This window comes from Chionomys nivalis, chromosome 13 (assembly GCF_950005125.1).
Source record: "Chionomys nivalis chromosome 13, mChiNiv1.1, whole genome shotgun sequence".
In the NCBI taxonomy this organism is placed as follows: Eukaryota; Metazoa; Chordata; class Mammalia; order Rodentia; family Cricetidae; genus Chionomys; species Chionomys nivalis.
The window spans coordinates 39,416,233-39,442,396 of NC_080098.1; the positions used below are offsets into that span (position 1 = coordinate 39,416,233).

General features: G+C 39.3%; 1 protein-coding gene across 1 annotated transcript in view; it reads left to right on the top strand.

Moving 5' to 3' along the window:
- Vps41 (VPS41 subunit of HOPS complex) overlaps window positions 1-26,164 on the top strand; it is a 147,729-nt gene that overhangs the window by 54,882 nt on the left and 66,683 nt on the right. The window contains exons 5-7 of the mRNA XM_057787300.1: window positions 10,465-10,539; window positions 20,446-20,508; window positions 23,369-23,434. Of these exons, the coding sequence (XP_057643283.1) occupies window positions 10,465-10,539; window positions 20,446-20,508; window positions 23,369-23,434 (204 nt within the window). The remainder of the gene's footprint in view (window positions 1-10,464; window positions 10,540-20,445; window positions 20,509-23,368; window positions 23,435-26,164) is intronic.

Sequence of the window (26,164 nt, forward strand, 5' to 3'; positions counted from 1 at the left end):
TGGGCTAAAGTCAGGGTCTTCTATTCGATTCCATTGGTCGACTTCTCTGTTTTTATGCCAGTACCAAGCTGTTTTCAATACTGTAGCTCTGTAATAGAGTTTGAAGTCAGGGATGGTAATGCCTCCAGACGATCCTTTATTGTATAAGATTGTTTTGGCTATCCTGGGTTTTTTGTTTTTCCATATAAAGTTGATTATTGTCTTCTCCAGATCTGTGAAGAATTTTAATGGGATTTTGATGGGGATTGCATTGAATCTATAGATTGCTTTTGGTAGAATTGCCATTTTTACTATGTTGATCATCCCAATCCAAGAGCAAGGGAGATCCTTCCATTTTCTGGTGTCCTCTTCAATTTCTTTCTTCAAAGACTTAAAGTTCTTGCCAAATAGATCTTTCACTTCCTTGGTCAGAGTTACCCCAAGATATTTTATGCTATTTGTGGCTATCGTGAAAGGTGATGCTTCTCTGATTTCCCTCTCTGCTTCCTTATCCTTAGTGTATAGGAAGGCAACTGATTTTTTGGAGTTGATTTTGTAACCTGCCACAATACCAAAGGTGTTTATCAGCTGTAGGAGTTCTTTGGTAGAGTTTTTTGGGTTGCTTACGTATACTATCATATCATCTGCAAATAATGAAAGCTTAACTTCTTCCTTTCCAATATGGATCCCCTTGATCCCCTTATGTTGTCTTATTGCTATTGCTAGAACTTCAAGCACTATATTGAAGAGGTATGGAGAGAGTGGACATCCTTGTCGTGTTCCTGATTTTAGTGGGATGGCTTTGAGTTTTTCTCCGTTTAATTTAATGTTAGCTGTCGGCTTGCTGTAAATAGCTTTTATTATATTTAGGTATGAACCTTGTATCCCTAATCTCTCCAAGACCTTTATCATAAAGGGGTGTTGAATTTTGTCGAATGCTTTTTCAGCATCTAATGAAATGATCATATGGCTTTTTTCTTTCAATTTATTTATATGGTTGATTACATTGATAGATTTGCGTATGTTGAACCAGCCCTGCATCTCTGGAATGAAGCCTACTTGATCATAATGGATAACTTTTCTAATGTGTTCTTGGATTCGGTTTGCCAGTATTTTATTGAGAATTTTTGCGTCAGTGTTCATGAGTGAGATAGGCCTGTAATTCTCTTTCTTGGTTGGGTCTTTGTGTGGTTTTGGTATCAGGGTAACTGTAGCTTCATAAAAGGAATTTGGCAATGACTTTTCTGTTTCTATATTGTGAAATACATTAAGGAGTATAGGTATTAGCTCTTCTTGGAAGTTCTGGTAGAATTCTGCATTGAAACCATCTGGTCCTGGGCTTTATTTGGAAGGGAGATTTTTGATAACTGTTTCTAATTCTTCGCGACTAACAGGTCTATTTAGATCATTCACCTGGTCTTGGTTTAGGTTTGGTATACGGTACTTATCTAAAAAAGTGTCCATTTCTTTTGCATTTTCCAGTTTTGTGGCTTTTGTAGTAAGATCTAATGATTCTCTGAATTTCCTCTGTGTCTGTGGTTATGTCCCCCTTTTCATTTCTGATCTTATTTATTTGCGTGTTCTCTCTCTGTCATTTAATTAGTTTGGATAGGGGTTTGTCAATCTTGTTGATTTTCTCCAAGAACCAACTTTTTGTTTCATTGATTCTTTGGACTGTTTTCTGTGTTTCTATTTTGTTGATTTCTGCCCTCAGTTTGATTATTTCCAGTCTTCTACTCCTCCTGGGCGCGTCTGCTTCTTTTTTTTCTAGAGCTTTCAGGTGTGCTGTTAAGTCCCCAATGTATGCTTTCTCCGTTTTCTTTAAGTGGGCACTTAGTGCTATGAACTTTCCTCTTAGCACTGCTTTCATCGTGTCCCATAGGTTTGAGTGTGTTGTCTCTTTGTTTTCATTAAATTCAAGGAAGACTTTAATTTCTTTCTTAATTTCTTCCTTGACCCAGGTGTGGTTCAGTAGTTGACTGTTCAGTTTCCATGAGTTTGTCAGCTTTCTGGGGGTAGCTTTGTTGGTGGCTTCTAACTTTAATCCGTGGTGATCTGATAAGACACAGGTGGACACTGATATTTTTTTGTATCTGTGGAGGTTTCCTTTGTTTCCAAGTATGTGGTCAATTTTCGAGAAGGTTCCATGAGCTGCAGAGAAGAAGGTGTATTCTTTCCTATTTGGGTGGAGTGTTCTATAGATGTCTGTTAAGTCCATTTGATTCATTACCTCCAACAATTCTCTTAATTCTCTATTAGTTTTCTGTCTGATTGACCTGTCCATTGGTGAGAGAGGTGTGTTGAAGTCTCCTACTACTAGTGTGTGTGATTTGATGTCTGCCTTGAGTTTTAGCAACATTTCTTTTACATAAGTGGGTGCTTTTATATTAGGGGCATAGATATTCAGGATTGAGACTTCATCCTGCTGAATCGTTCCTGTTATGAGTATAAAGTGTCCCTGTCGATCTCTTCTGATTGATTTTAGTTTGAAGTCAGTTTTGTTAGAAATTAGTATGGCCACACCTGCTTTTTTCTTAGGACCATTTGCTTGAAAAACCTTTTCCCAACCCTTTACTCTGAGTAGATGCCTGTCTTTGTGGTTGAGATGAGTTTCTTGCAAACAGCAGACTGTTGGATCCTGTTTTCGTATCCAATCTCTTAGCCTGTGCCTTTTTATTGGTGAATTGAGACCATTAATATTAAGTGATATTAATGACCAGTGGTTGTTAACTCCGGTTATTCTTATTGCTTTTGGTAGAAGAGTTTGTGTGTCTCCCTTCTTTGAGTTGTGCTGTTGAAGGGTCGTTAGATGCCTGGGTTATTGTAGGCAGTGTTGGCAATGTTGGATTGCTTGGGTTGTGATTTTCCTTCTATTACTTTCTGTAGGACTGGATTTGTGGCAACGTATTGTTTAAATTTGTTCTTATCCTGGAATGTCTTGTTTTCTCCATTGATAGTGAACGATAGCTTGGCTGGGTATATTAGTTTGGGTTTGCATCCATGGTCTCTTAGTTTCTGTAGTACCTCTATCCAGGACCTTCTGGCTTTCATGGTTTCCATAGAGAAGTCAGGTGTAAGTCTGATCGGTTTACCCTTATAAGTTACTTGGCCTTTTTCCTTTGCAGCTCTTAATATTCTTTCTTTAATCTGTATATTTTGTGTTTTGATTAATATATGGCGAGGGGACTTTTTTTTTTGATCCAGTCTGTTTGGTGTTCTGTATGCTTCTTGAATATTCAAAGGAATATCTTTCTTTATGTTGGGAAAGTTTTCTTCCATAATTTTGTTAAAAATATTTTCTGGACCTTTGAGCTGTGCCTCTTCTCCTTCTTCTATCCCTATTATTCTTAGGTTTGGTCTTTTTATTGTGTCCCATATTTCCTGAATGTTTTGTGATGAGAATTTGTTGGTTTTGGTGTTTTCTTTGATCAGTCCATTTATTTTCTCTATGGTGTCTTCAGAATCTGAGATTCTTTCTTCTATCTCTTGTATTCTATTGATTATGCTTGTTTCTGTAGTCTCTGCTCGTTGACCTATATTTGCCATATCCAACTGGTCCTCAGTTTGTGTTTTCTTCCTTGCTTCCATTTCAGTTTTCAATTCTTGGACTGTTTCCATTACCTGTTTGATCGTTTTTTCTTGGCTTCCCAGGGTATCATTTACGTATTTACTCATTTCTTCAAACTTTTTGTTATACTTCTCATCCATTTCTATGAGAGCGTTTTTTACATGTTGTTTAAGGGACTCTATTGCTTTCAAAAAGTCAGTTTTTTCCTCTTCTCCTGTGTTAGGGTGTTCAAGTCCTTGTGTTGTAAGATCATTGGGTTCTGGTGTTTTCATGTTGTTTTTCAGATTGTTGGGTGAATTCTTGCCTTGGCGTCTGCCCATCTCCTCTTATCTATGCTATCTATTGGGTTTGATTTAATTGTAGCGGGCAATCTGCTCTCAGTGCGGGCTTCACTGTTTCTTGCCCGCATATCCCGCATTCAGTGCCTCCGCCGCCTGGGCCCGCCTGCCCGCCGGTGCCTCCGCTGCCCGGACTTGCCTGCCTGCCGGTGCCTCTGCCGCCTAGGCCTGCCTGCAGGTGCCTCCGCTGCCTGGGCCTGCCTGCGCGCCGGTGCCTCCACCGCCCGGACTTGCCTGCCTGCCAGTGCCTCCACCGCCTAGGCCTGCCTGCGCGCCGGTCGAGACAGGGTTTCTCTGTAGCTATGGAGCCTGTCCTGGAACTAGCTCTTGTAGACCAGGCTGGCCTCGAACTCACAAAGATCCGCCTGTCTCTGCCTCCCGAGTGCTGGGATTAAAGGCGTGCGCCACCACCGCCCAGCTCTGAGCCTTTCTTTAGCTGCTGCAAACACCTGTCAGAGACAGCTTACTGGAGGACTGTATTGGGCTCACAATGCAGAGAGTACATGCAGTCCTTCATTCAGGGAAGCATGGAAAAAGGAGTTGTCGAGGCAGCTGCTTGTTATATGGAGCCAATTAGGAAGCAGACAAAGCTCAAGCAGGAAGCAGATTACGGTCTGTAAACCTCAAGTCGATCTCCAAGGCACTGTATCTGTAGGTCTCATGTCCAAAAGGTTCCACAGCCTCCCTCAAACAGTGCCACCATCTGGGTACCAGTGTTTAAAACATGAGCCTGTGGGGGACATTTCATATTCAAACTAGAAGCCTAACATAGACAATATGAAATATTTAAAACTATGGTATCATAGATTACAAAAAGAAATTGTGTAAATTTATAAAGTACATTGTGTAAACAAAGTGTCATCACACCAGGGCTTACTATTAGGTGAGTCCTCTGTTATTCTTTGCTCTCCACGAGTTGCCCATGGCCAACTGTCTGAACCAGTAGTTCTCAGCCATCCTACTGCCGTGACAGTTTAAGACAGTTCCTCATGTTGTGGTGACCCCAACCATAAGACTGGTGTTTTCACTGCTACTTCATAACTGTACTTTTACCACTGTTATGAATTATAAATATCTGTGCTTTCTGGTGCTCTTAGGTGACCCTGGTGAAAGGGTCACTGACCCTCCCTCCCCACACCCAGCAATGTTCTGTGACCCACAGGTTGAAAAGCACTGGTCTAAACGTTAGATTGGGAATTGCGGAAGCAAGTCACAAAATGTAAACTGTGCACTGTTTGAGCATGATGACGCCTTGCTGTCTACCTAGAGCATTAGCCAGCCCTTACCATATCACGTATTTCATGACCTACCTGTTAGCTGCTTAGTAGCCATTTCGGCTGTCAGATGAACCTTCTCCCCCTTGTTTGTATATAGTACTGTTAGTACATTCAGGCATCCTCTGGGCATTTGGAAAACATTCTGTATGGATGAGGGGACCTCTGTGACATCCTTGCCATCCTTAGATTTAAAACAGAATGAAATATGAGTTTATTGAGAGAGAGAGAGAGAGAGAGAGAGAGAGAGAGAGAAAATAATCATTATAATTACATATTTACTTGGTTTTGGTTTGTAGAAAATGCCAATAAGGAAAATACTTCGTTGTGTAATTAATGGATAAATAATTATAATTATTGAGCAATGCAGTAATATGTTGGGAAATTAAAGTAAACAATCTTCTTTTTAGGCATAAAATGAAAAGTAGTGAGAAATTAGTAAAATAGAAAACATTTAAAATCCACATCAAATTGCAAGGAGCATTGTGACTTTTCCTGGGGCATCAAGAGCAAAGGCGCCATTCCAGTGTGGTCCAGGCTGGTGAGCCAGTAAATTGATGTGGCTACAACAGGGTCATAGGTTACTCAAAGGTGGCCCCCTCACGGAGAAGATCACCTCTTCCTGGTGAGGATGCACAGATGCTGCATCCCTGAACTCCCTTGTCCAGCTGACAGGCAGCTTGGCCCATGAAAGTGGATCTTGGAAATCTGGTGACACCTTGAGCTTTCCAGCCCTTTCAATTTTCCTTGGCACCTTCATGTTATGGGCCTTCGCTGGGAGAAGTGTTGCAGTTCAGAGGAAAAGGCAGCACAGCTCTAGTATTGCTGCTCTGGAACTGTCAGTACAACTGATAAACATCTGCCGTGGATAACCAAAGGAAATAGGCAAAAATAAACACAAAAGGAAAAGGAAAGACAAACCTTGAAGTAACCCACCAAATATGATGATCCCAGACATTTTAAAACACCTTTTAAAATTTAACTAGAAAAATTGAGTGCTTATCTTTTAAAGTTTGGAGAATGTGTGGTGGATGTGTATGAAGATGGCATGATGACACCCCGTTACTTTTATTCCAACCTAAAAATTAGCAATGAAAGGAAAAGTATGGGAATTTGTAATGAAATAGTCACAGAGTAAGCATAGCTTCCAGCCCATGGGAATGGATTATGTGACACTTCCTCAAAACTTTCTTTTCACTGCTCTGCCCTTTATAGTAGTGAAGGTTTCACTCTATGCTTCCTTCCATTATTCTCTTAATACAATTTTTTTCTGTTATATATTTTATAAATGAGGTTGGATTGTGTTTGTTAGGAGTAAAGAAGAGATGCTTACTTCAAGGCTTGTCATAGATTATAACAGTACTCTAAGAGGAAAAACATAAAGCTTTTTCAGAGACATGTTTCATATGGAGACATGTATCATGTGGAGACACACTTCTCATAGAGAGATGGCGTCTCATAAGGGGCATGCTTCATGTGAAGAAATTCCATATGGGGCAGTGTCTCATACTGTGACATGCTTCACGTGGAGACATAGACTCCTCATATAGAAAAATGTATCATGTTCTTGGATTAGGAGAATCAGCATCATGAAGATAACAGAAAGCCTCTGATCATGGTAGGATATACCTGCTAGTCGTATGTAATATACTTTATGAGGCTGAGGAGGTTTCTTCTCCACTAAAGCTTTTTTTTTTCCAAGAATGGATGTTGAGTTTTGTTAGACAATTTCTACATCTGTTGAGATAGTTCTATAATTTTCTTTTACTAATATATAAAATTGTGTTGCATCATTAATATGTTAAACCAGAGTTGCATTTTTTTTTGGAATATACTTGTCTTTAATGTATATGCTGGCTTTGCTATAGTTTCTTCAGGGTTTTCCATTTAGATCCATGATTGTACTTTCCCCATATACTTGCTAATTTTGTTACTGTGGGTTTGTACAGGCCAAGTAAAGTAAGTTGAGAAGCATTTTCTTATTGTGATCTTTGAAGGTATTTATACAATTATAGTTTTTCATTCTTCAAAGAATCGTGAAATTAATATGTAAGTTAGCAAACATGCAGCTGATGATGGGGTAAATGAGAAGTGTCAAGTGCCAAGGAGAAGAGAAGCTACAGAAATGGCAGGACAAGTGCTCGAGAAAAGCCAGGGGCAATATGGGAAGTTCTGACTGGCCTGTCTTACCAAGATGCCAGGCCATGCTATATGTAGATTTACTGATGAAATCAATGTGAAACTGATAGGAACATGGCTGGAGAGAATTTGCTTAAAATCTCAGAAAGTTGTCTCTGTATAGAAATAACTACAGTATTGGTGTGGGAGAATTGTCTGTATTCTGCCAATCATGTTTTAAATAAATGCCGATTGGCCAGGCGGGAAGTATAGGTGGGTCAACCAGACAGGAAGTAGAGGTGGGGTGATGAGAACAGGAGTATTCTGGGAAGCAGGAAGCTCTCTCCGCAGTTCTGCCCAGACCACCAGAGAAGCAAGATGTGAGCTGCCCCGCTGAGAAAGGTACCGAGCCACATGGCTAACATAGATAAGAATAATGGGTTAATATAAGCTACAAGAACTTATAATAATAAGTAGCCTGAGCTAATGGGACCAATCAGTTTTATAACTTATGGAGATCTCTGTGATTTTCTTTGGGGCTTGTCAGCTGTGGGGAATTGGGCAGGACATAAACTCCAATGAGCAGGCCCTCATATTACACAGTATGGTAAGCACATTTTTCTTTGGGAATAGAAGGACAAATTATTTCATACCTGGGGCTAGCTCAACTGGTACCTTTCTTGCAGGAAAATAAAATGATTTCTGAAATGACTCAAGGTAATGATACAATGAATAAAGCAGTAACCATCTTGAAGAGAAAAAAAAATCACATGTGGGTGCTTGGAAGCAAACCTGAGTCCTCTGAAAGTATCATGACCTCTTAATCCCTGAGCCATTATCACTCAAGCTCCAAGAAATATCTTAATAGAGAAAAATGTGAAAAGGGTTTAAATAAGTACTTTATAGAGATCAGCTAAATTGCCCAGTAGATAAGAAAAAGACTTAAGTTTATTTGTAGTCAAGGGATTGAATAAACGACTATTGGAAAGTTTTAAGGTATTTGTTGCTAATAGGCTGTCGGTTCCCTTGTAGGTGTTGTTTTTTTTTTTTTTTCCTTGTAATATGGTACAGTTTCTGTTAGGTGTGTCATGGTAAATTTGGTTGATCTGATCTCGAGATACCATTGGATTTTTTAGCTAGGTAGTAAGTCTTGGATCACACAGAAAAACTGAAGCTTCATTTTCCTTATGTGAAATAGAGACACCTCTCCTTAGCTCACCACTTTCTTCAAAAATTGGGTATCTAATAAAGCATAGACCCCATTTTGGGGATTGGTAAGTGTGATTCAGGGACTACTTAGACAGGCCATGGCCCTTTTTGTAACAAAAATCTGGGAGTAGAGTATACCAAACTTGGCACTATATGGAATGAAGATCTAGTTCTGATTTATAACTTGCAGTAAAGGACTTATAATAGAGTCTTGGCATTGGTTGCGTTCAGCACTTAGATTTAGTTTTGGAGGTGTCAGATACACTGTCCCCTGGAATTTTCCATAATGGGAAGATATGGTGACCGCATTTCAGTATAGTCATGTATGGTTTTCAAATCTTTGATATGCATTACTATGATTTAGGAACTGAACTTTTAATTTTATTTATTTTTCAGTAATATAATCTTGATGTTTTTATTATAACCCTTGCCTTTTTAATGGCTGAGCCGTCTTGCTGGCCCCAAATATGATTTCTTTGGTCACTTGTGGACAGTGCTCTATTCATAAGAGGAAGAAAAAGTAGACCACACCCACCATGGTTGGCTGTCATAACAGATGCCTAAAGCTAAAGTATAACATAGCTTATACTTGCCAAGTATAAAATGGATATAAAATGTTTAATGAAAGATCTGAATGGAAGATGAGCAACTTGAGGAATTGCTTATCCCCAAAATGCTACGGGCTGACATTCTGGCTGGTGCTCAGCCCAGTAGCCATGCTGTCTGCTCAGTGCTTTCCCAGGGCAGCCTTTCTTTGTCTTAGCATTTTCCTTACTGACTGTGCAGTCCTACTCGTCAGCGCTTTCTCACAGCTGTGCACTCTGAGTCTCCTCTTCTTTGTGCTGTGGGTCTTTAGCATGGGTATCAGTTCGTTCTCCGCTACAGTGGACCACCTGTCCTCAGTGACCTTTTCCTTGGCTAACATGCTGGAAACTTTTAGAGCTAGCTGAGTTTTCTTGGACTGGATTTCAGAGTGTTGTGTGGTGATTTAGAGGTCCAGATGTGAAAGGATTCTGTAGGCAGATTGCTTGGGAACTTTTGTCAGCCATCAGGCAGTATGTAGCCTTTGTAAAGTGTGGGGTCTTGTTGTGCCCTGACCTTTCCTTAGTGACTACGAGATACTTTCCTGTTGAAGTCAGCATTCATTTCGTGCATTTCCCTCTATCTCTTCAACAAGGCAAATGGGGCAGTTTTACTCTACGTGTGTTCTTTTGTTGTTAACTGCTATGGACTCACTCTATTTCCTGGTTTGCTGCAATGAGCTTTGTGGAAGGTACTTGGAACTTGTCATTATTCAGGAATGAAAGGAAAAGCTATTGTGTGATGCTGCCAGTGGTCACTGAGTTTTGACTTTATTAGAAAAACCTCTGTGTAAATATTTTAGTAAGTAAACAATTAGCTACATAGAGATTTAAAATGCAATTGTAATTTAATTTTTGGAAAATAAATTTGAAATTATGTAAAAGGAGAAGGGATGCAAAATTAATTAATGTGATGTAGGCTATGGTTTTTCTGAATAGAGTAAAAATGAAATGTTAATCTGGTTATTCATTAGGGAAGAAACAGATTGATTAAGCCAACTAAAACAAGGAAAAAATGATTTTATGTGCTGACAGACATTCTTAATTTTTTTGTTTTGGTCTTTTAATAGATTTTGGTTGTGAAAGATAAATTTAAGGGTATAAAGTAAGTAAAACAGATGGAAAGAAATGTAAGATTCTGAGAAGTAATGTTTTCACTATACTCCAGTTATATGAAAGAAAAGTTATGGAGCTTATGGGTTTCTGGGTTCCCACTGAGTATAGGAACAAAGCTGTTTGTTTTATGTATTTTAGATGGTAATATGTTCATCTCAGAACAAAGTACACCTTAATTGATGAAGCTGTAAACAATTCATGTTATGCCAGCTTTACAAAGACTCAGGTATCATCTGATTGTTGAAATGTTTTCCATTCCATTTTTTGTTTGTCTTTGATAGAGTCCTGTGAAGATAAACCAGATTAGCTTGGATGAAAGCGGAGAGCACATGGGAGTGTGTTCAGAAGATGGCAAGGTAAGTGTGCAGTGCTCCCGGGCAAAGTTGGTTGGGCAGTGACTGCTGGGTTTTACCCATGCAAGTGATTGGACGCTCTCTGCTTACTTTATACCTGTGTGCAGAGAGCCTTGATTATTCTTTTTCAGTATTGGTCTTGCTTTTGATTGCTCATAATTAAAATAAAATATATTTTGCCCAAATGTGCCTTAGGAAAAGTAATTACAAGAATGTCAATAACCTAACTAGTATTAAGCTGATTAACAGCTGTGGCAGGGTGACGTGCCCCTTTAATCATCACTGCTGTGCCACTCCGACTCCAGTGACTAGTCTGCAGTTCCTGCAAGACAGTAGTTTAATGCTTTTCTGCCATAAATCCTCAAAATTGGATTTTGTGGGCATGATTTTTGTGGGCTGGTGGTTTTCATTTTTAAAACACAAGTTATGAATGTTACTCTTGAATTATAGAATCTTTTGATAAGCAATCATAGTTTATCAGAAGAATAAAGTGTCTTACAATGGCCACATTAAATAAATGTAAAATCAATATATGTACAGTTTTCTAAAAACCTGGCACCTACTTCCTGGACCAAGAACATACATCATTTGTGCAGCATATAGCTAACAACTATCAGTGCTTCTTGCTGATGGTATGCTGTGACATTTAGTGGTTGTGATGATTGATTTTCCACTTGCAAGAATATCTTCTTTGTTTTTAAGTCGATGGAAGTCTTTTCTAATGTTCGCTTGCAGTGATAAAATCCTAATGCAGAATATTTAAGCCACTTCTCTAAAATATCAGTTTAAGAAGAGATTGCATTAAAAATCATTATGTAAGTTTATGTATTCCTTAGTGAATAGAGATTTCCTAATCTAATTTTATACATTTTTAGTGCTCTGAATTCAATGGGCCATAAAGATGAGTAAATTAAAAACAATATACTCAGCACAAAAGAGGATATACTCATCTCTATTAACAGTGCCACCCAATCTCTACCTATCAACAGTGCTACTCCATCTCTACCTATCAACAGTGCTACCCCATCTCTACCTATCAACACTGCTACCCCATCTCTACCTATCAACACTGCTACCCCATCTCTACCTATCAACACTGCTACCCCATCTCTACCTATCAACACTGCTACCCCATCTTTACCTATCAACACTGCTACCCCATCTCTACCTATCAACACTGCTACCCCGTCTCTATCAACAGTGCTACCCCATCTCTATCTATCAACAGTGCCACCCCATCTCTACCTATCAACACTGTTATCCCATCTCTACCTATCAACAGTGCTACCCCCATCGATCTTTTCACAAGAGCAACACAAATCCTCTTGACATACAGAGATGCATTTTATTTATCTCAGCTTCATCTTGCCCTGAAGCCTTTTGAAACACAGAATACTATCATTTTTCAGAAAGTACTGTCCAAGTTTATAGTACTTTGTGAAATTCTGAGATGAACACATGTCCAAGAAAGAGTTAATGAAAGTGTTTGTTTGTGTGGCAATGGAAAAGAATTATCTACACAGTTGAAACATTTTTGTGCATATATTTGTAAAGAAAGTTTCATTTTAATTTTCTTTACTTAAATTCCTACTTATTTCTGAACTTATTAGCAGGCAGCAGTTTCTTTTAAACTAGATGGGTAAGTAAGAGTGTTCAGTTTTCCAATTAGAGACATTCATTGGGGATTCCAGCACTTTCACTGTTGAATTATTAGTAATGTGTTATAGTGGAATCTTTCAGTTACTCATCTGCTCTGTAATGTGATGGCCTGAGAGTTCCCATTGCATCCTTTAACACTATGCTTTCATGGTTTAGAAAAAATGTATATCTGTCTTGTTTTTGTGTAGTTTCATGATGTATTTTGAAGTGTTTTTTTTCCCCGCATATCTTTTTTTTTTTAGCATCAATAGAACCATAATCTCCCAGTGCATATATTTATGTAAGTCAACCCTGCCTAGTAGTCAGTGTTGTGAAAATTGGGAGGCTGTATAAAATGACGTATGAAGTGGTTAGCTGCCATAAGAACAGAAGGACTTCCCTGAGGTCAAGTGTGTCTTTCAGTGACTGTTCACGGCTTTGGCTTTCATTGCTTTATTAGGACTCATATTCAATAGTTGTATTTATCTCACTGCTTATCTTTGATACTTGCATTGGTTTTTAAAATCATCATTCTAATAGTTGGTTGAAGTTTACTTATATTCAGTCTGTGCTTAGTTCTTTCTCATGGCTTCTCTGTGTTTGAGCTCTGCTTTTGAGATTCACAGTTATAGAAAGCATTTGTGTCTGTAGGTTCATTTTGATGGCATGGATTCATACACAACTTTCAGGATAGGGTTTATTTTCTCATCTGTGAAAGATGACTTCATATAGAGTATACTGACTTAACAAAACAAATTCTAGGTTGAAAGATTTTCTTCCAGATTTTAGAGAGAATGCCTGCTTGTTCTGACACTTGCAGCATCCCTGTTGGTCAGCCTGCTTTTGCTCTTTAAGAAATCTTTAAAAACAACTTTTGTCCTCCATAGCTTGGCTAATAATAATAGTAATAACAAAAACAAAAATAATAAACATGGCCTTTGTAATCCGGTTGCTATCCTACCTCTCATTCTTGTCTGTTGTCATTAATTTCATCTGCAACACAGTAACTCGTTTGAGTTATTAAAGTTGCTTTCATTTCAGGAAAGTTTATACGTTTACTTCAGTTATAATTTTGATTATTACTTTAGCTCTATTTGTTTTCATTTCTTCAAAGAAATTCAATAATATGGGGCTGGAGGCAGTATTGCTTAGAGGCAGAGTGTAGCTGTGTTTCAGCTGCCTGGTCTGGACCTCACTCTGCTGTCTTAAGGTAGTGCACCGCCTGCTTTTTCAGGTATCTTCCTTGCCTCAGACAGATTATGTGCAAAAGGGAAGCCCACACAAGAAACTTGAAAATCCCAATTCTGATGGATAGTAACTATGAATTTCCAGGCTTTCAATACTAGCCCATTGCAGTATGGACTCTTCCCTACTTCCATTTTTCTACTTAAAAATTTCATGTAGCCGGACGAATGGACACACACTATCATAAAAATGCGTAGCTTGTAAGAGAAATCAGATGTATTGATTGAGTCACCTGAATACTTGTTTTGTTCTTATGTTGGTCTTGTCCTTCCATTTCTTGGAGGTGGGCAACTTCTTTGTTTGCTTTGCCTGTTGGTTTTCCCTCAAACATTAGTTTTTTTTCCCCTTTGGGTATAGATTTGTATGCCATTTTGCAGTTTTACTTTTTCTTTAGGTATCAGGCAGTGTGGTCTTGGTATTCAAATTTGAATTACACTGCTGTGTTTTATGTGTTGTTAAGTAAGCCTGTTTTTCTCTGTGCCTCAGTTTGTCTCCTACTATGAAAATTACCTTTAGTGACTTGGGATTGTACCTGGTAGAGGAGACCCCCATGGTAGCTGTTAACCTCTTCAGTGCTAGTCACCATCCTCTTTCGTCACTCGGCTGTAGTTTCAGAGATGTGTGTTCTCTTGCTGAGGTTTCCCAATAACTTTTGGGTTTCCTTTGACGTCTGAATACTGTGAAGACATGTTTAAATGCATTTTTTTTTCCCTTTGAGACTTTGGAATGGTGTTCTGCAATTTTTAGGACATCAAGAATGTTGCTGTTTGCTTTTTAAAAAAAATCTGTCTTAGCAAGAACCATGTTAACAAGTAGATTAGGGCCTTTCTGACTCTCGACGAACCTGGCTTCATATTTTGAAGTTATATTAGTTACTGTCTATTGCTGTGATAAAAACAGTACCAAAACTAACTTGGAGAGGAAAGGGTTTTTTTGGCTGTGTCATCATCTATCATAGAAGGAACTATTGAACAGGAACTCAACCAGGAACCTGGAGGTAAGAACTGAAGCAGAGACTGCAGGAGAGCACTGCTTACTGGTTTGCTTCCCAGACTGCTCCTTGTGGTTTTCCCAGCTTGGCTTTGTCTATAACCCAGGCACCTGCCCAGAGCTAGCACTGTCCGCAGTGTGCTAGATGGTCCCACATCAGTCATCAGCCACGGAAATCCCCCACAGCCCAGTTGATGTCGGTAGTTCCTCTCTTGAGGTTTTCTCTTTCCAGGTTACTCTAGCATGTGTCAGGTTGACAGAAACTAACCTGCATGGAGGTATTATAAGTCACTTTCTCATATCCAATAGTAAGACCCTCAGATGAACTAGACCTTCTCTGACTTGAGGAATTTGGTGAAGCTGGTTGTGCCAGAGAGAAGTGGAGGCTTCTTTAATGATCACTTTTAATCTCAGGTGTTCTGCATTAATGAATAGGATGGGCAACAATAATCTCTCCTTTTACTGTCCAAGATAAAATGCTAACTACAAGAGTGTCCTGTCCTGCCTTTTTACCCAATGTTACTTGGAAGCTGGGAGAGTGGTATAGTACTTCTGCTATTCCAGTCCTAGTTCCTGTATATGTGGCAGGCTGCTGCCTTGTGCTACAGTTTGCAAATAGTAGAATTCCATGCTAAAATTAATCTCACACTCTCCTGTTTATTCGTAAGGGTAGGCAAAGTATATGTTCCAATCTGTGTGATTCTCATGTGGCTCTCTGGGTGTTTGTTCATCAGAACTCCTGCGGAACTTTTCAGTATATTGGCTCTAAGATGCATGTGAGGAATTCTTGTTTGTTCATTCATTCTCAGTCAGAGCCTCTCTCTCTTTGTGCCTCCCTCCCTCTCCCCCAACTCTCTCCTTCTCCTAGAAGTTTTTGTAGCAGGTTATTAGACATGGTCTAGATAATACCATTTTCAAAAGAATACTTTCTGTTGTGGCCTTTAATTTTATAATCTCTATCTTAACCTTGTTCTTTCTAGAAGTCAAAACTCTGAGCTGTCATTGACATTGCTGGTCTTCTTCAGCAGACAATTTACATCACATCCACATCTATGTCATGCGTATTTCCATTTGAATGAACAGTCTGTTCTTTTAGTTTACCTCCTGTGCATGTTCCTTTAGGTCTGACTAGACTCCAGCTCCTTTATAGTTTGACAGCTATTCAAAGTTGCTATTCTTCTTATACCTTATGAGAAAACATACTTTCCTTAATTGCAGATTGTATATTGTCTGATGTGATGCTATCTTAGGGAAGAATGGGCATTGGAAAACTTGGATTCTGGTCACAGCTCTTGATTTTAATGGCAGTAGTCAAGTCTCTAGTTTTTCAGCAGAATCATCTCTTTAACAAGCACATTGCTGTGGGCCATAGCATCCCTAGCAGCAGTCTAGAGCAAGATCCTCAATCCAGGTTGAACATTATCAGTTGTGAATCATTAAAATTACCACCTCAGCCCATGAAAAGAGATCTAGTTTGTCTAGGATGAGCCTGCCATTAGTCTTCAGGGATTTAACTACCTATAATCAGAGGTAAGGTCTGTTAAAGGTTTAGAGTTGTTAAGGAGTTGTAATATGTGACCCAGGACTGTGTTGTCAAGACATTGTGCTGAGAAGAAAAGACACTGAGTTAGCAGCTGGCTCCGTATTTCAGCAGGCATTCACACTGAGGTCCATCCCTATGGAGACATTGCTTGCTGATTTCCTCCATTATAATTCAGTGATACAGGGCCTGCCTTACTATGTGAAAACTTGCTGGTCTTCATCAAGCTTCCCCATGGCAAAGTAAAGGCCTAAGTGTACTGCTTTGCTGAATACAGTGCTTCACTGTTCTGCTTCAGAAGTGTCATTTTCAGGAATTTATAGAAAAGCAATGGCTTTGCTCCCTCCCAACAGTAAGAGCTGATGTGGCAATGGCATGTGGATGCCATGCCTGGAATAAGCATGCTCTGAATGAGAGAGTTCTATGTGACCCATGATGTCCTGCTGATGCTGGCCTCTAATAATTTTCATAAAATTAGTGGGGGGAATAACAAAGATTTGGTTAACTTGCTTGTTTGAATCAAGATCTGTTTATGTAGCTCCATACTGCCCTCAAATTAGCAGTTCTCATATCTCATCTTCCTGGTTATTGGATTACAGGCATAGGCATGTCTACCACACCTGGATCAACTATCAAATTTTGTAATGTGTGAATTTGTCTCTCCAGAGAATTCTCTGCTTGGGACTTGGGAGAATCAACCATTCACAACTTACCAACATTAAAGCAAGAAAAAAAAATGAATTTGAATAATCTTCATCAGTACAAAAATGAATTTGTCATTAAAAATCACATAAAGAAGTCTCATCAGACTGTTGATTTAACAGAATACTCTTAGCATGGCAGTCTGTAACATCAGAAAGTTATTTCTCACAACTCTGAGGATCTGACGATCTGGGATCAGTGTCTGGAGAGGAATGCCTTCCCAGAGGACACTTCTCCAGTCCTCCCCTGGTGTGAGAGATGAATCTCTCTCCTTAGTGGCAGAAAGCAGGTAGCAAAAGTGCCTATTTAACTCCTTTTATTCCATTTATAATGGCACTGGTGTCCCATTCCTGAGGGAATAGCCTACCAAAGACTTTGCCTCCTGAGACCATCATTTTGGGCATTGGATTTCAACAGAAAAATTATAAGGATACAAACTTTCAGACCAAAGTAATATACAAATGGCCTCATGGCGAATTCCTACAGAAGTATAGAAGAAATTCTTCTAAAGACCAGAGAAAGAGCAAACCCATCACAAGTGCTGGGATAGTAGGTAGGGGTCCTAACACCATAGGTTAGCTCCATTTCTCTGGAAACTCCTCCAGTTCTCATGCTCTTCCGGTAAGAGTATGAACTAAATAGAACCAGTCTGCTGGACATGGAGAGATGGCTTAGTGGTTAAGGTTTGTTCTTGTAGAGGATCAAATTCAACTCCCAGTACCACTTCCTACATGGTGGCATCTAGCAGTCTGTAACTCCAGTTCCAGAGGGTCTGATGCCTTCTCTTCTGACTTCCTCAGGCAGCAGGCATTTATGTGATGTACATACACACACTCAGGAAGAACACTCATATGCATCTAAAAAATCCTTTAATGAATAAAACAAGTCTGTCAAATATTTTTGTCCATTAAATATGAACATAATTATGATCTGTGGTTTAATATTCCCACTCCTCCTTCTTTGGACCTTGTACACGTGTGTGAGTTAACCAGGAGATGTGGAAAGAGTGTCTGCAGAAACACTGTTCATAAAAGCTCTGATTTACTGCCAAACCAAGTGGTTGTCTGTGGAAGGAGAGCATGAATTGTGACGTAGTGGCGCTTTGCCAGCTTCACAGCATCAACAGAGAACCAGTTACTGCTGCGTGCTGCAGGGGGCATAAAGCTCACACAGGTGGTGTTGGGGAGGGCAGCGGTAGAGTGGCATATGCTTCTATATGTATGGAACTTAGATGGCAGAGTAATGTGTGCACAGTGATAGGTCCAAGGGTCATGGTGGGTTTCAGGGTATCATAGGGTAGAGGAGGTCCTTGAGATTCTGGTTTTTTTTTTTTCTTTTGGTTTCTTTGCTTCTTTCCTCCTTTGCTGCTTCCCTCCCATCCTGATAAGATAAAAAGTTAGATTATTGAGTCTGCTTTTAAAAAGCAAGTACTAGTTTTAAATGTTTTACATTAGATTAGATTTTTGTATATTATTTTCAAATTTTGTATATTGGTACAAATTTGAGATTAACTGTACATACATTTCTACTCGTGCTCAAAGTATTGTACCTATTCAACTCATTTATCAAGGTAATGTAAACTTCTAGTTCTTGAAAATTATTATTACCAATTGTTTAGGATAATAAGGAATGACAGGTTAGAAGCTAATCAACTATTATAATTGAACTTATAGTCACATTAGGTTTGTTTTCAAGGTCAAACAAAGATACATTTTAAATAGACAGGTCATTTTCAAACATTTCAGAGATCTACAGAGTATGGCATTTAAGATGTTTTAATAACATAGGCTATCTATCTATCTATCTATCTATCTATCTATCTATCTATCTATCTATCTATCTATCTATCTATCATTTATTATGACAATGAGATATGTATGCTCCTGGCAGCACCATTCTACTTCAGAGACAGGAGATTTTGGCATAGGCGACTGCAAGAGGCCCCTCATGGAGTTTCTTGATGGCAAAGGATTATCTTGAATATCCTTTGTTGACCTATATTCATTAGTCCAATGCCTGCCTTTACCACACCTTTTGCATAATCCAGAAGGAAGGGACATTCTGAATGGATTATTCTTAGGAAAAACATTGTTTCTAGGAATACCCTGTTTTACCATGTCTTTTAAGGTGACTTCATTTGTCACAATTTATAACATTTGACATTTCAATATTTTCTCAAACCTCTGGAAATCATCTCTCCTATCCATGCATCATCATGTTCATGAGATTCAATATTAATTGTATCTCGGATCCATTCCTTCAAAGGTGCTGACCTTGCCTTTAATGGTCTACTTATCCTTTTGCATAGAGATTTGGCATTTTTAAAAAGTCAGAGATTTATTTGTTTAGCTTCTGAATTTGGTATCATTCTATTTATTGCTGAAGTCAGTTTTTGTAAGAAATCCATAAAGGCTTTCTTTGGCCCCTGCTAACTTTAGTAAATGACTCAATTTTCTTTCCTACTTCTTCAATTTTGTTCCAAGCATTCGAAGCTGCTGTGTGGCATAAATCTAGGATGTGGTCATCATATACAGTTTGCCTTTCCTTAGTAGCATAATCTCTTCTCCAAGAATTTATCTTGGGAGATTTCCCTACCTCTTGCTTTACTCTGTTGTTTAATAATCTTAGCCTCTTCTCTGAACCAGGCACTCTATTATAATTGTGGACCAGGTTCTAGAACAGCTTTAACCAATTCTATCCAGTCATGAAGGATAATTCTATTACAAACTGACCACGAGTTTAACATTTGCTTCACAAAAGATGAATGCATGCCATATGAGACTATTGCGTCCTTGAATCTCCTTAAATCTAATACTGGCACAGGAGTCCATTCAGTGATTACGCTATCATTTGAAAATTCCTGTATGTTTACTGGATGTATTAAGGTTGGTTGTTTGAAAACCTTTGGCTGTTCTATCTGTTCTTATATATGCAATGCTGTAATTGGTTCTTCATTAAATTTCTCTGTCTAGATTTGAATATTTCTGTGACCTGTTTTATTAAATTTTTCTAAGGCCTGTATCTTGCACTCAGATTAACTAACTTTTTTAGTGATACAACAAAAATGATAATGCTGGTAATGTTTACAATTGACATTACATAAATTCTACCTAAATTAGTTATTTTCTCATTTAATCCTTCCATTTTTCAAACTGTCCAGAGTATTATCATACAGAAACACAAATACCTCCAATGCAATGGTGCTTCCCATTTTTTTAATGTGGAAGAAAACTCCCTCTTTTAACTGATTCCTCCCTTTAAGAGTTCCCAGTTGTCTTACCAAATCTACCGATGATGTTAATGAAGATGTGAGGCTGATTGATGCTGTGTAGAACAGTAAAATCCTTTCTGGATTTCAAGACAGCTACTTAGTTCTTTAGCCCATGGGAAGTTCATAAATATGTTAGTAGCCTGCCATATCTATTTCATTTCTCAAAGTTGGTATCTGTTTAATAAATTGAGTGAGTAAAGGGAACTCTATGCATGTGTTACTTGTGAAGGCATTTTTATTTTCATTTTTTAAATTAAAAAATTACATTATTCCCTTTTCCTTGCACTATCTCCTCCATGTACCCCACCCACATGCCAATCAGGGCCTCTGGCCTCTTTTTAAGATGCTTTTAAAGCTTCATCACCACCATTGGTGGGATACTTGACACTGGGTACTTTGTAGGGGTCATGATGACTTAAATCACTTGAATCAAGTCTTACTGTTTTTTCTTTGTTTTTCCTCTGCTGACTTGGCTCTTTCTGTTACTGTCATATTGAACTGATGTGATGTGTTCACTTCTCAGGTACAAGTATTTGGACTATATTCTGGAGAAGAATTTCATGAGACTTTCGACTGTCCCATTAAAGTAAGTACTTAGCAAGTTTCTCCTCATGAAGGAGCTTTCTCCCCTTGATGAGGATGACTGAAGTGACGGAGACACTGTCCTGCTACACCAGTGTCTGTGCTGGTACAGCCTGAACGCTGCGCCTGAGGCCAGATGTAGAATACGTGACTGTGGTCTCAGTCTGTGCTCTGGGAGCTTTTCTTAGAGTAGATGAATTATACACATCATTCGGACTAGAGAGTGGCAAGGTAAAAACAATCATAAGTTCTGAGCTAAAAAAAGAAGTTATGGTTAGCTTCTTTTGGGTAGTGGTGCTGTGTTTTGTTTTTGAGATATGACTTCATAGGTTGAGTGATGTCTGACTGAGCTTTGATACAGAGGCAGATACAGGTGGGAACCAGTTTTCCAGGAGGAAGAGCATATTAGAAATGAAGAGGCCAGGCAGATCAAACTGTGTCCAGTAAGTGGCAGAAAGTCTTGCCTAGGTGTGTATGAACAACTAAAGAGGCAGTAAAAGGCAGACTAGAGCAAGCTCTTCAGATTAAGGAATTTGGTTTCCACCCAATAGCTTATTAAGTGCCTAAGACCAAGAGTGTCATAGCAGAAGCCTGGTTCTAGAAGGGCTAATCTGGTGATTTATGCAGTAGAGATGGCAGGTCTATGGGTAAGAGGCAGAGAGATCAGCTGGAGATAGCAATCATGCTAAAGTATCCCATGTACTCTTAAAGGAGGTGATTTCTTTCATGTATTTTTTTCAGACATTGACTGGTAGTAAAGGATAGATAAGATCTGACATGTGTTTTAGAAAGCTCATTTGCTGGGAAGGAAGGGGATTTAAACAAGAGAGTCCCTGGGAAAGAGAGTTTAGAAGGCTGATGTAGCGTAATAAGCAAAATACCACGAAGCTTGGTAAAGGGAGCAACCTTGAATGCTCACGATGGAGAAGTGGATGCTCACGGTGGAGAAATGGATTGGGATAGTTTTTAAGAGGTAGGCATTGGAGCCTTACTGACAGCATGACTGAGTAAAGTCAAAGATGGAGGTGTTGAGAGTAAATCCAGTGTCTTGCGTTAGTAATGACTTGAAGAAGCCTCACCAATTGTATTAGGTAACAATTTGAGTGAAAGCATTGTAAATTTGGCCAGGAATTTACAGAGCTGGGGTTCATCAGATGGTTTTACAGAGGGCTTAGGAACAGGTGTTGGCCTTCTCAGTGGAGATTGTCCCTTAAACAGCTAGAAGTGAGTGAGAGGATGCCATTTTTAAGCATATTAGCCAGTTTACAGTTACAGTGTAAAAAGAGAAGACTGATGTTGATACTCTGAAATTCCCAAAGATTGCAGTGGAAATAAAAATAGCCACTAAGCCAGACAATGGTGATGCACACCTTTGATCCCAGCACTCAGGAGGCAGAGGCAGGTAGAGCTCAGAGTTTAAGGCCAACCTGGTCAACAGAGCAAGTCTCAGGACAGACAAGCACAGAAAAACTCTGTCTTGAAAAACCAGGAAAAAAGAAAAAAGCTACTAGTCTGAGAAGTGAGAAGCAGTCCTTACAAAGACTGAGGGAAATCCAGGTTGGTGATGGGAAGTCAAGAATAGAGGGTTTCCAGAAGGGAGAGGGCAGTGGTACGAAAGGCGGCCGGGAAACAGAACAGACTTTGTCCAGTGTTTCCTATGTGAGGACAGTTGCCAGAGCGAGTCCCAGGACAGTGAGTTAGAACCACCAGTCAAGATTCTTCAAGACATTTGTTCATGAAAAGCATGTCATCTGGCTGATGGAAAAAATGGGAAGAAAAGAAGAAAATGTGCAGAGAAAATTTCCTTGGACCATATTTTGGCTAATAGTAAGAGTCAGTAGAGAGAGCTAAGACCGGAAGGAAACAATACTTGGCAGAGAAGCACTGAGCAGTGAGATTGGCAGCTTAGTGAGGGAGGATCTGAGTCCTGCCCAAGAGTGAGACAGGCACTGGGAGGGAGGCCGGCCTAGCTGATGCCGCACAGAGGAGCAGTTAGGCCCTCGGCCCTCCTGGTTTATTTTACTGTACCTATATTACATGTGTGTGCATGCGTGTGCATAGTATTTTTGAGGAGAGATGTTTGTTGTGTGTTTTGAGAGAGCTTGCAAGACTCTACAGATTTTAAGAACTTGGAGAAATGCAATGTGCTTGTCTGTGTTGGAAGTTAGCAGGGGTTGGAGTAGAGCTGCAGCGAGCACTGATCTACCAAACAACAATGTTCGCAAGAATGAGAGGATGTGTGCTAAACCCTGGCGATAACAGTGTAGAGAAATCCAGTAACCTGTCCCATTGGAGGAGGAAAATGTATTGGCTAATTATAGAAATGTAATATGTCTTCAACTGAAAGTTACTAAAGTTTCTGATTTCATGGGTAGTTGGGGATGAAAATGTCAGAAGGGAAAAACTTACACCGAAAGAGATGGATCTCAAAGAGAGCCAGGCTGACTGAGCCCTGGAAACTCACTGTTGCTTTGCTGCCTCAGGACAGTGTGGAGCAGCCCCAGGAGAGTTCTCCACACGGCCCAGTTCTCTGAGTTCTTCTAGGCGGTGTACTTCGTTACCAGTGGTTGATAAATCCCACTTTGTGGTCCATCTGCTTTCTTGCCTTTAGCAGATGAGTGTGCTCAGAGCGCCTCGCTCAGCCAGAAGCTAGAACCCCTCATTCTTGTGTAACTTTGATTTTGCTTCAGAGAAGACATTTTATCACACAGGAGCAAGACTAAGATGTCCTCCGCAGTTGTACAGCCTTTCCTGAATGCCCTGCTCCCTGCCCAGGTCCAGGTTTTAGATCACACTGCTCATAGTGAACGAAGGCTTCTCAAGTGCACCTGCGACTTTTAAACCAGGTACCTTTTCTTTTGTAGATCGTCGCTGCGCATCCACAGTTCGTGAGATCCAGTTGTAAGCAGTTCGTGACAGGAGGGAAGAAGGTAATGCCGGCTGTCTCTGGGATGTGTGCCCGTGACGGATGATGGGGGATGAAACACTGAGACTTTGGTCTCCAAGAGACGTGCAGCCTCAATCAACTCATCGCCTTCCTGAAGTGTGAAAATAATGGCCCTTCCAAATACAAAAAAAAAAAAAAAAAAAAAAAAAGCAGCATTTAAAAGTAACAAAAAGTGATTGAGTTAGGGATTGTTCTTCCTGTTTGTGACACACTTCCTGTAGGCTGAGGTGGTGTGAGGAAAGTGACTGCCACTGGTGTGTTCATGGCACATTGTGTGGTTTCAGTGCTTCTCAGAGCAATGAGGAAGCAAAACCATCCTGAAGATCTTTCTGTTTCTAGAAATAATGAATCCTGAAATGAGAGAGTCATGGTGATTGTGTGTCATTTGTTTTCTGTTTTTATTAGCAAAGCATTTTTAAAATCGAGTTTTCGTATAACAAGCATACTAGAAATGAAGATATTACTTTTTATAGAGCCCTTGAAAAAACAGGTGTTCTGAATGATTTCAGTAGTGATGTAGCTGTACAGAGCAGCTTTGAGACCCACATTCCAAAGCATCTAGAATGTTCCACGATGTGAATGACTTTCTTCTCCCTGTGCTCTTGTATAGAGTGAGGTGCTAGGAAAACATGTTGCTCATTCCCTCTTACTCTCAAGGCTATGTGGCAGACATGGGGACCCATTCTGTGGCAGACAAAAAGACACCAGCTCTGATTTCTTCTTAGGAGTTAGACTTTCCCTTCCCACCGTCTAGCTCATTCTCGTTGTTTGGTTCTAATCCCATTCACAGCACACAAAATGTTTGTGCTGTTAGTCATGGGGAATCACAGGCTTAATCTGACATTCCCTGCCTTAGGCAGAATTAAATACCTTCCTTGTTTGTGACAACTTTGAGGAAGAATAATTTTAAAACCCCTCTTATTTCATTATTAAACAGATTTTCGTTAGGAGAAATTTTTTGCATAAATTCACTTCACTTTGACTGCAATCCATGCACTGGTTAGAATTCAGCGAGAATAAAGAGTTAATGATACGCTGCCATTTTAAAACATTGCTTTAAAAGGATGCTTTTATTAATAGTTTGGAATCTAAGAGTGTAGATGGAGAAGGCAGGCAGGAAAATGATGGTCTGATATTAAGATATGTGAGCTATTCATAAGAATAATGAAACATTTTATTTAACATTTTAGTTTTTGCAATATTTTTAAAAGATTGATTTGTGTATTTGTGTATTTTATGTATATATGGATGCTTTGCTGCACATCAGAAGAGAGCATCAGGTCACATGAGACTACAGTTATAGATGGTTTTGAGCCATCATGTGGGTGCTGGGAATTGAACTCAGGACCTTTGGAAGAGCAGCTAATGCTCTTTTTTTAGGCTCTCAAGATAGTTCTCAACTTCCTAGAAGTTGAATGCTGTAGTTGAATTTATAGACTTCACTGCTTGACACTTGAGCATAAAAAGTTTATTCAAAATTCTGTTTCATTTTCTTTTTGAAAAAAGAAAGAAAGAAAAAGAAGTCTCTTTTAAAAGTGTCATCTCAGGGAGCGCTAATGTAAGGAACCAGTGGATTTTTATACAAGTAGGAAGAAGACTAATAGATAAGCATAGCCAGCAAGTTTCTGCTTTAGACATAAAGCTGCCAGGTGCATCCCGTCTGGCTGCTTTTTTCTTTTAATTGTGCGGCTTTCTCTGTCAGCAAGATAAACAGCTTTATACAGCCTTTACCTTTGAACTCCGAAATACACTTAGTGATAACTGATTCGACTTCTTTGACAAATTATTAGCTCATGGTGCTACTGTTTGCAGTGAGTTCATTTGTAGAAGTGAGATAGTCAGCTGCTTGGCATTGCTGTGGGATAAAGTAAAGGAGCCTGGGTGTGGACACAGGTTGCTTTATATGATGGAAAATGTCAGTCAGCAAACCAGGAAAGGACCTTTGTGAATGAAATGAGAACAATCGCTTCCCTGTCCTGGGCTGGAGGCTTTGTGCTATGGTTTTTTTTGTTTGTTTGGGGGTGGTGGTTTGATTGCATTATATCTTGCTTGTAGGCTTCCAATGATGATCTGCAAATAAAAATTTGTATTTGAATATTCTAAAGGATGATTCAATAAAATAGCTTTCATAAAATATAGTTATAACATTTCAAGATTATTTTTCCAGTTTTATTGAGGTGTATTTAACACATACAGTACAATATGAGGATTCATTCAAACATACCTCGTCCTCTCATGTAGTTACATTTTCTTATATGTGGTGAAAAGACTTAAGATCTAGTTTCTCAGTACATTTCAGTCTTCTATTAAATACAGTCACTGTCTTGTACATTGGATCCTAAGAACTTACACAGCTTGAGACAGAAAAATCTGTGCCCTATGCCCGACACCTCCATTTCAACTATCGCAGCTGTAAATGTTTTTAGCAGTGAGATTGCCAAGGAGCCTTTTTGTCCTGCTGTGATCACTAAACTCAGCATGTAGAGGTATTTCCTTACGTGCTTACTTATCTTTTGGTCAGATTGGACCTGAATTTCTTTAGGGTTACAAGGATTTAGACACTAGCTGTGTACGGTGTATACACAGTCCAAGGGTGTGGCTGTCCAGGGTAGTTGTGAACATTGTCATGGGGTAGCCATAGGCAGCCTGTACCATCTCACATAACTCTTCATTACACTCTTCAACTGAGCATTTGCGAAGAGTTAAGAATACT